At 41.8% G+C, this 18031-nt stretch overlaps 1 protein-coding gene across 1 annotated transcript in view; it reads right to left on the reverse strand.

Annotated features, from left to right (window-relative positions):
- Positions 1-232: 232 nt before the first annotated feature.
- The window catches only part of Ccdc186 (coiled-coil domain containing 186), a 33161-nt gene continuing 15362 nt past the window's right edge, over positions 233-18031 (reverse strand). Inside the window, exons 6-16 of the mRNA XM_036173566.1 lie at positions 17713-17832; positions 11640-11744; positions 10946-11044; positions 10690-10776; positions 9943-10085; positions 7676-7931; positions 6625-6814; positions 5112-5192; positions 3264-3474; positions 1961-2180; positions 233-1264 (exon numbers count right to left, since the gene is read on the reverse strand). Of these exons, the coding sequence (XP_036029459.1) occupies positions 1181-1264; positions 1961-2180; positions 3264-3474; positions 5112-5192; positions 6625-6814; positions 7676-7931; positions 9943-10085; positions 10690-10776; positions 10946-11044; positions 11640-11744; positions 17713-17832 (1596 nt within the window). The 3' untranslated portion in view covers positions 233-1180. The remainder of the gene's footprint in view (positions 1265-1960; positions 2181-3263; positions 3475-5111; positions 5193-6624; positions 6815-7675; positions 7932-9942; positions 10086-10689; positions 10777-10945; positions 11045-11639; positions 11745-17712; positions 17833-18031) is intronic.

Below are 18031 nucleotides of genomic sequence, written 5' to 3' on the forward strand. Positions count from 1 at the left end.
ATTAACAATCAAGAATGAAGAATGAGTACATACATGAAAAATTAACAGTGCTAAGTGCTGGCTTCTCTTGGGAATGCGGTCTTCAGAAACACCTTAACCCAGTGGTTCTTACCCTTCCTAATGCTGCAACACTTTAATAAAGTTCCTCATGTTGTGGTGACCCCAACCATAAAATTATATTTTGTTGCTACTTCATAACTGTAATTTTGCTACTGATAAGAATTGTAATGTAAATATCTGATGTGTGACCCCTGTGAAAGGGTTGTGACCCACAGGTTAAGAATCACTGCTTTAAGACCCCATTACATTTACTTCTATACAATGTCAGTAAAACTAAAACATGTCAGTTTCAAAGTCTTCATTTATCTGTTCTAATGATTAGATTCATTTCACATTTTAAAATACAATAAGTTCACAGGAAAATTTTAAGTACACACATTGTTTAAAATCTTAGTTTAAGTACTGAAGATGTAAAAACTCAACTAGTAACTCAAACTCAAATCTGAAAACGTAGCTATGACAAATAAGGAAATAGTGCCTGGTCACTGCTAGTTACCAACAGCCAGTTTTCCTGTCTAGTTGTCATTAAATTAAGTATTCATATACATCCTTACAGCACAACGCAAGACTACTCTGTGATTCGGGCTAATTGTGATGGGGTTGTGAGATGTTGCCCTGGCTGGCTTTGAACTCATGAGCTCCAGATCCTCCTTAGCCTTCGAAGTAGCTAGAACTATAGGGTGATCACTGTGCCCAGATGAAAACTGAAAACTTCATGATTTCTCTAGGTGTCTTTGTGTGTTGCAGAAATAATGGATGGAGAACACCTGTCTTTTCATAAATACTTTTCAAAGGCTGAACTCACTAACGGAAGAACTACGGCAAAGTTGTTTTTGTTTTGTTTTTAAACCCTTGTACTAATGTTTAGCATTTTAGGGCAATAAGCAAATTAGATGTTGAGTCAGTGACAAGGTGGCTGAACTGCACCACACAGAAATGGACGTCATTGAGCTCACAGTTACGGCACACACACCAATGCATTCATGAAAGGGCACTTCTGCACAGGGAAGTAAAATGAACTTTTGATTAGTTGGCACAAGGCAAGGGCTGTTTCAGGACACTGGACAGTGGCACCTGCTGTTCTGTGGCTCTTGTTTGTCTACTGGGCAAGAGCTTTTTGTTAGGTTTTCTTCATCCTCTGCTCCAGTTCGTGCTGGTGTTTAATAAGGCGTTCTATTTCTGTTCCAAGTGTTTGCAGGTTTTCCTTTAATAAGTGGGGAAGAGAAAACAGAAGTACTGAGTATAATACAAGTACCCTGGGAACTGCCTTTGCCTAAACAGTGGAACTGAGTGATTAGTTCTTGGTACTGAGATAAATTAGACTGGACACACATGTTTTAGTGAAATAGGCCTGTCTTTTTATTTATTTATTTATTTATTTTGGAGACAAGGTTTTTCTGTATAGTCCTGGCTGTCCTGGAACTCGCTACATAGACAGACCAGGCCGGTCTCAAACTCACAGATCTCCTCCTGCCTCTGCTTCCCAAATGCTGGGTAAAGGCATGTGACACCATGCCTGGCCCAAAGTTATAATCTTTTCACTGCAGCTAAAACAAGTTCTAATGCATAATGATTACTTAGATTTAAAACTATTTTTAAAAATCTATTACTATCAAGGTCCATGCATAGCAAAGACAGAAAGGTTGGGTCACACAACAGCTTAAAAAAAAGCCACAAAATACACTTCAAATGCTATAATACTAAAAAAATTGTAATTATAGTCATATAGCAAAAGCCATCCATGATGAAGTTAACAATGCACCTCAGAGTCTGACGCTGACTTTTCCTCCGGGTAACATGGTATCTTACATTAGGCAAGAGCCCAGTGCTAGAGGATACTATGACGAGGCATCATTCTGCCACACTTACTGAGTGGTAAACGAATAAGAAACACAAATACCTTCAAAGTAATATTTTTTAGCAATGTATCTTCCAAAACAGCCTGTAATTTTCGGTTGATTTCCAAAGAGAGCTCCAGTGTTAGCCCACTGTCAGCGGGATGGGATGTGTATAAGGATGCCATGATGCCACCGCGTCTACTCAAATGCACTTTGTTAAAATCAGATGCTTCTGAAGAAAGTGTGCCTGATTCTTCTCGTAAAATGTAACTCTGAATTATTCTGCAAAACAAAATGATACTTTGTGTGCTTGCAGAATAAACACACTGGGATTGTAGGAATCAATGAATCACAAGCATAAAGATGATCAGCATAAAATATACATCTGTCAGGCCAATAACCTAACTAATAACCTAGTAATTTTCCTTACTAGATGGTCTCTTAACCTGTCCCTTTTTTGTTGTATCACGGTATTTAAGGAAATATAAACACAGCTTGTCTGTTTCTTTCCTTACATGTATGTAAATATTTTAGTCACTACTTTATTGGTTTGATTTCTGTTAACAGTTTCTATTAAACTCTATTTTGCCCTTTCTTTTAAAATCTACAAGCAACATTTTCTATAGGTCTAAAATTATTTCAAAATAACTTTAAAAGGTTTAGGAGCAGACTTGCATATGAAGACAACTCTTACTTAAGTGTGATGTTTGTGAAAGGAATGTGATGCCACACAGACTGTGGCTCAGTCAAGCTGTTTGGAGCGTAGCTGGGGGTCTGTCCCTCACAGGTAAGGGCTGGTCTTACAGATCCAGAGAACCCACTCTGCTGCTGAGTGGGCATGAGTGGATCTAAAGAACTGATTAACTAGTCCCAAGTACAGTGTCTTACACCAAGAGGAGCTCAATTATTGCCCTACTAGGTTTTGACCAGTAGGAAACAACTCTCAAAACTCCATATATCTTTTAGAATCATTCACTTTTAAAAGCTAAATACATTTAAGTCCCAAGTTATTTTAGTATGTTAAAAAGCAAAACCCCTACTCTCCACCCCTCTCTCCCGACGTCCCCTTTAAGAAGACACTTGGCTATCTTTCACCTTTGTGTCCCCTAAACCTAGACTACAACAGGTGATCAAAAGAGATGGAGCCTGAGATGTGCAGGAATTACTAAGCTAGGCACAGAGCTGCTTGCCTACAGTTCTAGCTACTCAAGGAGCTGATGCGGAAGGATCACATGAGCCCAGGAACGCAATGCCAGCCTGGATAACATGGTGAACCTCATGGAAAAGATCAGCGTCTCACCAATTTCTGAGGCCACTCGAATGGCAGTCCTCTAACACAGGTTATGCTACCATAGTAATACATACTTGGTTTTCTTTCTTATCTCTTCTACCAGCTGTTTGATGTGGTCCTCCATGAACTCTATCTTCTCATTCTTCCGGGCATGCGCTTTCTGCAGCCGCACTATCCTCTCAATCAGCATGGCCTTGTCCACTTCCGGGAAGTTGTCCACAGCCACCGAGGAGCTGGTATTCTCTGGAGATCGGTCTTCAGCACCGCTGCGAGCATTAAGTGACCCTGAAGACAGAAAAGCAAGCTCAGCCCGAGTGCATGACCGAGGCCCCTCACCTCCTCCACTCTAGGAGCACTGTCCAATGTTGGGCGAATAGCACATAGAGGGCTCCTTGTGGTAGCCATCCTTCTGTGAAAGCACAGATGAAAGCAGTGGTCACCAGAGACTGTCACATCACACAGAAACGAGATGGAGAACAGAGAACAGTCTTCAAAAATAAAGAACAGCAAAAAGTAAATGATGAGAACATTGAGGGGGGGAAAGGGGGGTAGGAGAGGCAAAGGGGCGTGTGTGGGAGGGGAAGGGAGGGAGAAGGTGCCACTGTTCCAATCCACTCAACAGGCACATTACTAGTGTGTTTTGGACACGTTATTTAACCCTCAGTGGCCTAGGTTATTTCTGTTAAAAATAGTAACTTACCTCACAGGATTGTCACCCCCATTTAGATGCCATTACTACAACGCACAAAATGTCTGTGCTCCCCACACCTAGACTTTGTAAATGTCAGCATCCCAGCAGACCATGGGAGATCAATGTCTGAGCCTCTTCCTCCAACACAAATGGCCTCTTCAATATTACAGACTTGAGGCAATGATACCCTAGCCCCATTACATAACCAAATAAAATGAGGTCAGCTGGGACTTAAGATACAGTGGTGATTTTGAACCAGGTACTTTCTGTTACTATGGTAACTGCTGCTGAGGCTTTGACCCTAACACACACTTCTTAGACTCCAACAGAAAGAAAATGAAGGATTAAGAGGGAGAGAGGCAGAGACAGAGAAAAGAGAATGAAAACAGACACACAACTGTCTCCTTCACATGTGGGAGATACCCATCTATAGGTTCAACAAACCCCAAACTGGAAATACTTTTTAAAAAGTGTCTACACTAAACATGTACAGATTATGTCCTCAGCATTCACACTGTGTTAGACACTAGATATTACCTACACACTCTAGATACGTGATGTCGAAATGATTTAAAGTCTGTGAGATGATGGCATAGATTATACAGAGACTGCACCATCTTATAAAAGTTTTTAGTATCCACTGCATGCTCTGGAACCATCCCCTGTGAACACCAAAGGAGAATTATCGGTATAAACCTGATGTTACGTAAGGATGGCCATTTTGTCTCTTCTTAGGTGTTACAATTTGGAAGTAAGAGAGTCCACATACCAGATATGGCTAGATACAAATCTAAATTTCAGAAGTTAAAGAAGTGCTGCACAGAATACAAACGTGGCAGGTACAGAAAATGGGGCTCAGATAGAGCCCAAGACAAACCCGGAAAACCTTGGCAAAGAGCAGGATGTGAATATTTAATAAGGTACATTTTCCATATTATAATTATACATAACTTCTATTTTTAAGTTTCAAAATGAAACAAAGCCTATAAATACTTCTTAAAAGACTATTATTCATTCATTCATTTATTTATTGTTTTTTTTTTCAAGACACGGTTTTGCTGTGTAGTTTTGGTGCCTGTCCTGGATCTCACTCTGCAGACCAGGCTGGCCTCCAACTCACAGAGATCTGCCTGTTTATGCCTCCTGAGTGCTGGGATTAAAGGCGTGCACCACTACTGCCCAGCATAAGACTGTTTTTTAAACAACTGCTACCAACTAAGCTCATTCTTACCTGATGAACTAGAACGGCTTCCCATGCTGCTAACTTCTTTATCGTAGCTCCCATTCTCAGTTTGTTCTAATTTTCTCCGTGCTGTTAGAAAAATAAATGGATTACTTGTGACAGTTTTAATGGTCATTTGCTCATGCCATCTGACATTAACTGCTAAAGTCACTGGGGCAAAAATGGCCTAGCCCACAAGACAATGGTCCTTGATATATATCTTAGAACACTGGGGATGCCATTCACATAAAATGACTTCTGGAAATGTACAGGTTAAATGAAAAACAATAACATCTGAGAGCAGCACTTTTGCTTACAATGACTTGAACTTTCAGATCCTTCTCAGTATCAGAAATCTCTCCCAAAGTTGCCTTCAGTTACATGTGCAAAAAACATGTCGGGAGAGGCATGGACCAGAGATTAAGAGAACTGACTGCTCTTCAGAAGACCAGGTGCAATCCCCAGCACCCACATGGTGGCTCATGAATGTGGTGATATTTTGTTTGTGATCTAACAAATAAAGCTTGCTTGAAGATCAGAGTGTGGAGCTCAGCCACTAGGTCAGCCATAGAGGCACACATCTTTGATCCCAGCATTTGGGATCTTATGCCCCCAGCACTAGGGAGATGGAGACAGGAAGTGATAAGGCTGGGCAGAGAGAGGAATATAAGGCAGGAGGAGACAGGAGCACAGCCCCTTTCATGCTGAGGAGCTGGCGAGGTAAAAAGTGGTGGCCGTGGCTTGCTCTTTTGTCTCTCTGATCTTTCAGCATTTACCCCTATATCGGACTCTGGGATTTTATTATTGAGTCCAATTAGGATTCACCTTATACACGACCTCCATAACTCCAGTCCCAGAGGATCTGATGCCCTTTCTGGTGTCTATGAGGAACAGATAAGCATGTGGTGCACAATGCGCAGGCCAAATGCCCACAGGCATAAAAACAGATAAATCTTAAAAACAAAAAAACTGAATTCAGCTGGCCTTAAACTATGTAGATGAGGATGAACTTGATCCTGCTGGATTACAGGCATGCATTAGCATACATGAATTGGGGGGAAGGGAGGACACACATTTAAACAACTTTTGCAGGTAGCAGAATGCAAAGTAAAAAAGTTGAGATTCTCACAACTGGCCACAGGGACTTTTCTGATTTTCACCTCCTGTGGCTACGTGAAAAAACAGCCTTTAGCATGAAAACAGACTACTCACAGAATTGAAAGTTTAGCCATCTGAGTATTTGTAATTTTGTCTGTGGATGTTAACACTGTGAAGAAGAATATATAGGCTGGGCATAGTGGCACATCCCTTTATTCCTAACACCGAGGAGGGTGAGGCAGAAGACTAGGTATGTAAGGTCAAAAAGACTGCCACAAGGATGACAACAAGACCTGAGCCTCAGAAAACCAACCCCACACACAGCTCAATGCATGCAGGAGCTCACAGGGCCAGTGCACCTCCTGCACCAGATCTCTAACACACATAGGCACATTCTGGGGCTCAACATGCAAGACATGAGTACCTTGCTGAAGCTGTTTGCTAAGATCCTTGACATTGGAGGCGTGTTTGCGCCTCTGTGTTACTAGCTCATCTTTCAGTTCTTCCACTTGGGTGCTCAGGGCTTTAACTTCTGTCTGCCTAGCAGAGAGCTCAGCCTGCAGGCTCTGGACCTCCTCTTTCCGCAGCTCCTCCTCTCTGAGCAATCTGCTCTCCTGAACAATAAGTACAATGTGGTTAAAAAGCACTGATTTTTCTTTTCCAATTATCGCTCAATTTAAAACCTTAAAATTATAAGGAGAATAGACTCTCCTGTGACGGCTCCTCCTCATCTTCACCCAGCAACTCAGGGAACACCAACAGGGTGGGGGTGACACCCTGTGTGGGACACAGCTTCAGTGTTAAGTCTCTGAATGTTTAAAAGACTCAAATTTCCTTGTTTCTTTTGAGACAAGGTCTCACTATTCCTAGCTGGCCTGAGCACTGACTGTGTAAACAAGGCTGTCCCTGAACTCAGAGATCTACCTGCCTCTGCCTTCAGAGTGCTGGAATTAAAGGTGTGCACCACCACTTGGCTCAAATTATTTTTATGAGCAACTACACAGCACTTTTATTACTCAGGAATACTGTACCATGCTAAACTACTAAAATAAATGCATGCCCTAAAAAAGTGGAGACTCCAGTTAGTAATGACAGAAGTCGTGGTTTCCTTATTTTCAAAACTAATATTCTTCATCATTTTAGAAAAATTTTACTATAGGATTTATATTCATTAGACAGGAAAACAAATATATTTTTACAAAATTTAAAATGACCAGATATTCCTAAAAGAACTAAAGCTGATTACACTATACTCTGAAATACTAGAGAAATTCAACCTGTGCTTGTCGCTGCAGTTTTAAGAACGGAGGCTAGGGGCTGGAGAGGAATGACTCAGTAGTTAGAAGCACTGCTGCTCTTCCAGTGGACGCAGAACACCGCCCTCTGCTGGCCTCCGCACTGCACTGCATGATGCACAGACACATGCAGCACACCCCCATTAAGAGGCAAAGAAGGAAAGGAGCACTTATACTCACCAAGTGAGCGTTGGTCTGTGTCACGTGCTCATACTGGCTTTGCAGCTGACTTTCACTGCAGGAGAGACTGTCCACTTGTGACTGCAGAGAGCAGGACTCAGACTGCAGCTGTGCATTCTTACTAGTGAGCTTCTCCGTGAACAGCAGGAGCTCAGACTCCCTTTTCCTGCTGCCTTCGATGTCTTTCTGTAGGTCATTAATCAAAGAATTAAGGCTTTCCATTTCTTCCTTCAAATGTTCAATTTCTTGTTTACCACTAAAAAACAAAGTTTATATTGAAGAAAAATTAAAGCAAGCTATTAAAAACATTAAATTAATGGTGTGGAAATTTTCACTTAATGCTTTACAGAGGTACTTGTGGTCATGCGTCCATTCAAACACGGCAGTCTCCTATGTTAAGAGAAGAGCTGTGAAGAAGGTAAGTGAGCAAGGCTTCAAAGAGCTTTTCTAGTGAGCAGGCTAACGGCAGGAGTGTGGTGACACACTCAGCAGGCTGCCTGAGCTCTCTGGGTGTGGCCGCCAGCCTGTGAACGGGCAGGCAGGCTTCTGAGCCACGCTTCGTTGTTCTGGTTACCTGCCGCACTGTATTTTGTCACTGCACCATGAAAACAGTCACAGACAAGACTCACTGGAGCACTGTGGCTATGCTCTAAAAGGCCTTCTGTTTTCAGGGGCTGGAGAGATGGAGCAGAAGTTCAGAGCACTGGGTCTTGCAGAAGACCCAGGTTGAGTTCCAGAGACCTCACTTTCTCTTCTGGCTTCCAAAGGTACCAGGCATGCATGTAATGCACACACACATAGGCAGGTAAACATGCATATACACAGTTTTTAAAATCCTGTCAATGTATAAAAGAAAGTCAGTAGACAGACCAGAGATAAAAGGCCCACAGCAGAAGTGGAAGGAGTATCAGAGGAGGAATATCCCCTGCACAAAAGGGAGAATGGCTGTGAATGCCAGCAGCTCAGAACTGAGCACAGGAGCTGAAAGAAGAGGCACCAACAACTCCTGCTTCCTGTAACTGACCACAGGCTAGGAGGGAGAAAGCAGAACAACTCAAGAGGAGGAGGCCTGAGAGGGGCAGGGCTGGTCACAGGCACACTACCCTAGTGAGGAAGGCAACCGGGGGGGGGGGGGGGAGCAGCACTTCTTCATGGAGATGGGCAGCACAGACAACACAGATTTAACCTGACCCAGGCTCTGCTAGATGATATCATGAATCAAGTTTATGTTGTGGATGACTGACTGATAAGTAAAGCTGATTGGACAGTAGCCAGACAAAAAATATAGGCGGGACAAGGAGAGAGAAAAATTTTAAAAAGTAAAAGGCTGAGGCAGAGAGATGCTGCCAGCTGCCATGATAAACAGATGTTAAGATACCAGTAAGCCATGAGCTATGTTAACAACTTATAGATTAATAAAAATGGGTTAAATTAAGATATAAAAACAGTTAACAAAAAGCCTGCCATGGCCATACAGTTTATAAATAAATAATGTAAGTCTCTATGTGTTTACTTGGTTGGGTCTGAGTGGCTATGGAACTGGTAGGTGAGAGAGATTTGTCCTGACTGTGGGCCAGGCAGGGCCAAAAGAACTCTAGCTACAAGTTTAAGTGATTTTGAGATGTCAAGGAATGGTGTCAGTTTCTGAGCTCAAGCTACACACATGCAAAGTTAAAGATCTCGGTACAGATTCACGTTTCCCTCAGAAGAGTGACAGCTAGCTGTGAAGCTGAATACAGATGAACTGATTCGCCCCACCTCTGACGGCTCCTGAACTAGAAACATTGATTTGGCTTGTAGGAGTCAAAGATAATACAGAAAGTCAAAGACAAACTGAACAACTGTCAACTCTGCCTTCAGAGTGCTGGAATTAAAGGTGTGCACCACCACTTGGCTCAAATTATTTTTATGAGCAACTACACAGCACTTTTATTACTCAGGAATACTGTACCATGCTAAACTACTAAAATAAATGCATGCCCTAAAAAAGTGGAGACTCCAGTTAGTAATGACAGAAGTCGTGGTTTCCTTATTTTCAAAACTAATATTCTTCATCATTTTAGAAAAATTTTACTATAGGATTTATATTCATTAGACAGGAAAACAAATATATTTTTACAAAATTTAAAATGACCAGATATTCCTAAAAGAACTAAAGCTGATTACACTATACTCTGAAATACCAGAGGAGTTCAACCTGTGCCCCTCTGAGAGCTGAGGGTGGGTGTACTTAAGACAGAATGAAAAGCTTGCTGCTCACTTCATACCTCTGAAGCTCCTCCTGGATCTGATCTGTCATTTTCACTTTGTCCAGTAAATTTTGAATTTCAGCTTTTTGACGATTAATAATTTCCCTGTATTTTGATAATTCGTCTTCAGTTCTTAAGCGTTCATCTTCTAGACATTTGGCCTATAAAATGATCACAGTCAAGGTGAAGCACCTCAGACAGGAGAGACACAAACTACAGGGCTGGGGAAAAGACGTGTCAAGTCGCTTTGCTTCTCCTGGCTCCATCCCCTTCCCTCCCGTCCCAGCTGACTCTTGGGGAAGGACAGGGCACACATGGCGCAGGCCTGTTCTAACGTGTGGAGACAGCACTAGCAGTAACACAAACACTAACAGGGCGGTCACTCTGACAGAGACTATACACATGGGATTCACTGATGTCAGGAACTAAAATGATATCCATCCTACTGTGAATACTGCCAGAGTATTCTCAGTCTTAAAGAGTGTTTTGTGCTGACACCACCATAAGCTCTGCCCTTCCTGCCAACTGCTTTACGGTCCTTTGCTCCAAAGCCCATGCGTAAGGTACAGACGTGGCAAGCACTTCCAGTCACTAACATGCACTCAACTCAGTAAGAGTCAGTTGCACTGCTAAAAAAATGCTATTTTTTCCGAGTTCTTTTAAAGAACTTCTAAGTATTCCTTCCCTAACACTTTACAAATCAGAGTTAATTCTAAGTGAAAGATATTTACCCCAACTCTGAGTTAGGCCTGAAGATTTGATTACCTTTGTTCTCAATGTCCGGAGCTCATCCATACCCTCCTTAAATGTCCTCTTCAGATCTTCCAGTTCCTTTATTTTGGCATGATGCATCTGGAAAAGAGACACATATCCTAATGCAACACACGAGCACTAGCAGTTTTTCACCTGCTTCTTCTAAAAAGGCTTTAGATGCAGACAGTACTGAGTACCCCATTCCTTTTGCATGACATAATCTAGCCTGTCATATATTCATTAGACAACACAGAACTGAACTTCTCACCTCTAGCTGGTCAGATTTTTCTTGCATTTGTTTTTCAAGTTCTCCTTTCGTGACTCTGAGCTTTGCATCAAGCTCATTTGACTTAATTTCTTCTGATTCCTAATATAAAACAATGAAAAGTATTTATACTTTGAAAATGAACAAAGCTTTGAAATCAAGTTTACTAATTGTGCAGTAGATTATGCAGCTAAAATTAAAGAATGCATTGAATGATTTTTAAATGTTAACTTTGCAGAACCAAGAATAGTGCACTTTGGGTTCACAACATATTACAGAAGAGTGTCTTAAGTTGTGCATTTCTTTGCTCTCTTCATTATCTTGACATCTTCTAGGATTTTTTTTTTTTTTTTTCTTGATGAAAGGACCTCTAATGAGTCTGAGCTGCATATGTGGTGCAATTGTGTGCCTGTGTGCCCATGAAGGCCAGAGGTGACAGCAGGTTTCTTCCTCAATTGCTCTCCACTCCACCTTTTTTTTGGGACAGGATAACATGCAACCTCAAACTGACTGGCCAGTGAGCTCCACAGATCAGCCTACCCCATCTCACTTCACTCCGTCAAAGCCAAGACTATAGATGCATAGCAAGCATTTTTAACTGTCCTAAGAAATCCATACACACTTCAAATTTGGCAGAGATGGAAAGACTGTGAAAACAGAGTTCTAATAATTAGTCTATTTCAAAAAGGAAACATACCTGATATGTTTTTATCATATCTTGACAGTTTTGCCGGATCTGATCAGCTTCTTCCTTTGCCTGTGTTAATTTTGACGTTGTTTCTTTGAGTTTATCTTTGGTTTCCTACAGTGACAAAGTGACAAAGACAAAATTAGCCATGGTGATATGAAGAACAGTAAGAACAAAGGTAGTTCTGCTTGTGATGGTTTGCATGAAAATGGTCCCAATAGATTTGGGGAGTGGTATTATTGGAGGTGTGGCCTTGTTGCAGGAAGTATGTCACACAGGGTGGGTGGGCTTTGAGGTTTCAGAAGTTCAAGCCAGACCCAGTGGCATACTCTTTCTTCCTGCTGCCTGAGGATCCAAATATAGATACAGAACTCTCAGCCCCTCTCCAGCACCATGTCTGCCTGTATGCCACCGTGTTTCCTGCCATGATGATAATGGACTAAACCTCTGAAACTGTGAGCCAGCCCCAATTAAATGTTCTCCTTTAAAATAGTTGTGTGATCATGGTGTCTCTTCACAGCAACAGAACAGCACTGACTAAGACAATGCTGTAGTACTAGACTGGGGACTAAGCAAGAGTCTAGCAGTAGTTTTTGTGACTGACAAAGTGAAAATGGTCAGCACAGTTAACTGATGGATATTAAGTTAAAATGGACAGTTTTCACCAAATTCCTCAAAATGACTAATGTGGTAAGAGAAGTAGACTGTTCAATGGTTCTTTGCACATCCCAGAGATCCTCTGGGTATAGCTGTGACATCCACAAGAAGCTCCCTTTGACTGAACAATGCTACTAAACACGGTCTCCGTTTCGACCTTCTCTACTAAAATGGCAATTCTTCACACAGGATTTTAAGGTTATTCTCATCAGATCCAGTTGTTTTTTTCTCACTCTTCCTCATTACTCACCTGTTCCAGTCCCGACCACCCTGGCTCTTCACTCCTTGCCCAGTTCCCACTGAATACATATATGCTCTCTTTTGTGTGTCTTCATTGTTTGCTTTCTGCTCACCAGAGGGTGATTTCTCCCAGCTTCCTGACTGCAGATGCCATGTGACCAGGCCTCTCAAACTGCTGGTCATGCCTTTCCTGCTATAATGCAAAACCAAATAGCCAAAAAGACCTTCCTTGCTCTTTATCAGGAGTTCTGACACAGCGAAGAGAAACAAAAGAAATGACTAAAACCTTCTGCTTCTATGGAGGAATGCCAGGCAGCAGCCTCTGCTCTAGGCAGGTCGGCATCCGGCCCCTTTTGTTCTTATGCTTGGAACAGGTTTGCCTTTCTCTCCTAAACATCCATACTGCACCTAGCTCCACATACTACTCCATGTATCATTTTAACAACAAGTGTAATAATTAAGTATTTACTTTCTTTCTGAGCTACTGGTCATTGATAGTAAATGACCATATGTTAGAACCCAGTATCACTTAAAATAGAAATAATTTAATAATCTAGATATTAAGAATCTCAGACTAGGTAACAACTGTGATTCTGCATCTTCACTCTCAGAACCAAGACACAGCTGATATTTAGTTCTGGCCCATTTCAATACCTAAAAGCCGCAAGTGAGATTCCTGTGTACCAAATAAATGTTACTAGTTAAACGAACATTTGAAAAAAATTCACATTGTGTTTAAGTTAAGGATGTTCACTGTGTTTGATCTACCTAATAAATGAGCACTTCCAGGCACTGTTCCTTTTGGTTAAATCGTGTGTGTGTGTGTGTGTGTGTGTGTGTGTATGTGTGTGTGTGTATGTGTGTGTGTGTGTGTGTGTGTGTGTGTGTGTGTATATACATGTGAGCAGAGGTCAGAGGACAACCTTAGCTGTCAGCCCACACACACCCTCCCCCCATGCTGCAGCTGCATGCACCAGGCTTGCTAGCCTACAAGCTTCTGGAGACGCCCCTATCTCAGCCCCCATCTCACCACAGAAGTGCCCTGGGTTTTTGGGGATCTGAACTCAGTTCTCATTTGCACAGCAAATACCTTGATCTACCCAGCCATCTCCCCAGCTTTTACAGACTGTTCTGGGAAATGGCTTTATAAGCAAACAAATATCTCTACCCCTACGAAGCTGACAGTCTATTGAGGAGTTAAATAAAAAAATAAAATTCTTAAGTAAAGGGTATTTCAATATTAGAGACAGGTGCTTAGGAATAAAAATAAAACAACAATAAAGTTTAGGAGAGGGGTTCAGAGCTTACATAGACTGGCTAGGCAGTTTCAATGAGGTGTTGGGTAAATACAGGCTTGAAAGGTGTAAGATGAGGGGCTGGATATGCTGAGAGAAATCATGGTTGAAAGCCTTTTGACCTGAGCAACTAAAAGAATGGCTTGTCATTTATTCAGATAGGGAGGTGACAGAGGGAAGGAAGACACTGTAAATTATTGAAGATGTCAGGTATAAAGAATGCAGTTGAACATAGGCATTGGTGTTATATGTTTTGAGAAAGTTTCATACAGCCTAGGCTAGCCTCAAACTTGAGAGCTAGCTCAGGATAACCTTAAACACTGCCTAAGTGCTGGGATTACAGGCATGCGCCACTAGGCTCAGTTTTATGGGGACTGAATCCAGGGCTTCATGAATATACTCTATCAATTGAACTACACTCCCAGCCTCTCTACTGCTATTTAATTCAATGATCTGGTCTTCTGCAGTACTTCATCTATTAATTCTACATAATGTTTTTCATTATGAATGCTATATCAATATTAATTTTAAATACCATCCATGTTGCCTCTTATCTGACTCAAGCCTTTGTTTATCTCCTTGGAGATATAGAGGATGCTTATAATTTCAAATGTAACATCCTTGTGTACAATTCTATACTATGAGTCATTTTGGATCTGTTCCTATTGACTGATTCCTTTGGTTTTTTTTTTTTTTTTTTTTTGGGGGGGGGGGTTCAAGACAGCGTATCTCTGTGTAGCTTTGTGCTTTTCCTGGAACTCACTCTGTAGCCCAGGCTGGCCTTGAACTCACAGAGATCCACCTGCCTCTGCCTCCCGAGTGCTGGGATTAAAGGCATGCACCACCACTGCCCAGCTGATTCTTTTGTTCTATGGACTGCATTTTTCTGCTGCTTTTGCATGCTGGTCATTTTTCATTAGGTGCCAAACATAGTGAATTGTGTACTTTTAGGCAATGTCTTTACAATCATTCGAAAAAGTTTATGTAACGTGTTTTAGTGCATAGCTAAATCACTTGCAATACACTTGCTTTTAAAGCTGTGTAAAATGGCCCTCACAACTAAAGCAATATTTTGCTGAGGGCTACTAGATGCCCTGTGTGCTAAGAGTCCTGCACTTTGGCTGGTGTCCACAGTAACACTGACTTCCTAGCCCTTGTGAGCTCCAGGCCTTGTGGGCCCCACTCCTTTTGCATTTCTGAACCCCGCTCTCCTGTTCTCCACACTTTGCATGTATATGAGGATACTCTACATCATCAATCCAGAAAGGTACTGGGTTTGGCTTCAATTCTTCTCCCCGTGCTGCAGAAGCCCAGCAATAGCCTCATCTGTGTCACTTCACTTAGGGATCACTAGCCTATGCTGTCTTTTGTCTCAAGTCTGAAAACCTTACTTTGTGTGTACCTATAGTTTTGTTTTTTTAACCTTTCAGTTTCTGTATTTTGAGAGGATTTTTAGTTTAAGGTGGAAGGGTATGTCTGGATCTTGCTATCCCACAGTGCAAGAGAGCAAAGAACAGATATAGAACAAACAGATAGTGGCTTACTAAGGGAGGTAAAGCAGCAACACAACTTTCAGAAAGTTCTAAACTCTGGCTAGTGAGCCTCTGCCGAGCCATGAGAATGAGGCAGCACTGGCCACAGACAACGACGACTGCAGAGCTGCGGGAAGCACAGGCCCTGGCTTTAGGCAATTGAGCAGACAGAACACAACAGCAATGCTAGTCACACAGGCCCAGTAAGTTCTCTTGCATCCTGCCCGTCTCTACAGATGCTGCCTTGATTTGGGAGACAACAGAAGGCTAGCTCTGGGGGGGCAGAACTGCCTGGCAAGCACCCAGCACAGCCAACCATGCTGCCAAAGGACCATGATCATATCTGCTGCTAGCCATACCTATGCTCCAGTGAGATCTTCTTATTCTGAGGTCAGGCAAGTGAGACCATGGCCACCAGACAGATAAGCAAGTACATGAGGTACAATGTGGGAAGTCTTTCTTCATTATTCACTACATTCAACAAAACTTCTGTTCTTAAAGGCTAAACATTGGAGAAATAATTTTAGTTAAACCCACAAAGGAGCTTGGGGGAGCTTGGGGGAGAAAATGATTAATTTCTGTAGTCTGCCCTTGGCCTGGACATCAGATACACATACAGTATAGACTTCAATTCTGACAACGTACTCTGGAGGGCTGACCAGGGCCACTGCTCACAATGGACCCAGGACCCACAGTGCCCCAGTGTTAGCATCGAAGACTGCAGTGGGGCCTAGGAAAGTTTACAAAGTCTCTCATTCATCTGAGTGGTTTTCCACGCCGCCAGATCTCCTCTAAATCTTGGCCCAGTTCCCTTCTCCAGGCAGCAGGCAGATGCACAGAAGAGGTTAAGCCAGGGCCCTGGTTCAGACACTCTGAAGGCCAGGCCTGTCTTCTCACTCTCACATAGCTGCATTCCTAACAGTGCTGTACACAGGGCTAACGCTCGATGGCAAACCCGAGGCCTCACTTAAAAAGAACTAGTAAATACCCAGTCTCCACACAGCAGGTCAGTATGCGTACTATTTTTACGTCCTGACGGGTTCATCTACATCATGTCACCTCACAGGAATCAGCCTTCAGCCACTTCTCTAAACAGCCTGGTTTCACCTCTCAATGCTGCCATTACAAGTTTCTCACCATCCTATCTTTAAACACTCAAGACTCACAGATGTGCAAGCTAAATGCCAATATTCCAGTAGACCTTAAAATTCTTTTTCTTAGAAACAGAGATAGAGGGAAAGAAAGTGCCAGAAACATTAGAAATGACTGAGCAGGGGCTCAGAACTTAGAGTAACTCAGGCAGTTAGAAATTATTTTTTATGAATTTCAAATTTTAATTTCTTACCACATAACCCAGAGTACAGGGAAAATCTTGAGTAGCTAAGTGAGTCAGGTTGCCCCACTGCTTTCTGGGAGTTCTTTGTAGTTTCCTACACACCCATGGATTGTGAGTGACAGAAACGGAGTACACTGCTAACCTACCTTTGACCACTCGCAATACAGACTACCTACAGTTTTCTGATCCTAACATACAAATATCCAAAGGTGGTTAACAACTGTATTGACTTGGTAATCCTTAATAAGGCAATGTGGCCAGGCGGTAGTGGCACATGCCTTTAATCCCAGCATTTGGGAGGCAGAGGCAGGGGGATCTGAGTTTTGAGGCCAGTCTGGTCTACATTGTGAGTTCTAGGACTGCCAGAGCTACAACACAGAGAAACCCCATCTCGAAAAACCAAAACAATAATAATAATAAGGCAACCTGGAATTATGTTTTAGACAGCATCATTAAGCCTACTTTTAAAAACTTGGAAAATAACACACTATTTCTCTAACACCACCCCTCTGTTTAAGCTACATTTCAGAGTTGAATTTTTACTGTCCATTTTATCATCTGCATATTTTTATTTCACCAAAGACTATCTCTATTTGTGTTTAAACTATGCCATCAGTTAGCAGACTTTGTAACTACATTTTATTATATTAATTTTTAAATAAAATGGTATTTGCAGCAAGCAGTTCAGGGACAGGGTAATTAGCCTAGTAGCAATAGGATATTTATGAAAACAGATGAGCTATTTTTATTAAATTATATTTAAAGATGAACATGTATTCTTAATTATGAGAATCTTAAGATACTTTAAATTTTTTCATTTTAATTCCAATAACATATATTGAAGTTTCCCTCCCCTCAAATTGAGGATAAAAAAAATGATTAAATAACTTGGCAAACTTAGGTGTTATAAACGCTGAATTATAAAATTTAAATCCCTTTCTTACGATGATGACCCACGCCTCCTTAGCTGTCACTGAACTTTCCCTGAGCCCTCAAGACTGCCCCACTGCACCCGCACTCACCTTGTGTGAATCCATCTCAGCCTTTAGCTTGTTTTGTGCCCACTTTACTTTAATGACGTATGAGCTGATCTCCTCCTTTAATTTGTCAGTTTCTCTGACGAGTCTAGACGTCTCACCTTCCTAAAAGGACATCAGGTCATTTTTCACTTAAACAATCAACTGTGGTCTTTTATACCCCTCTGCAGTAACACAATAATTCAAGAGTAGGTACACTGTGGCCCACAGGCCATAAAACTGATTTAAGGTTCAAATGATAAGAGAGTAATAAAACTCTAAATCAAATTAACAGACATGAGGATAATTATTACCTAGTTTGGAT

The sequence above is a fragment of the Onychomys torridus genome, chromosome 1, assembly GCF_903995425.1.
Source record: "Onychomys torridus chromosome 1, mOncTor1.1, whole genome shotgun sequence".
In the NCBI taxonomy this organism is placed as follows: Eukaryota; Metazoa; Chordata; class Mammalia; order Rodentia; family Cricetidae; genus Onychomys; species Onychomys torridus.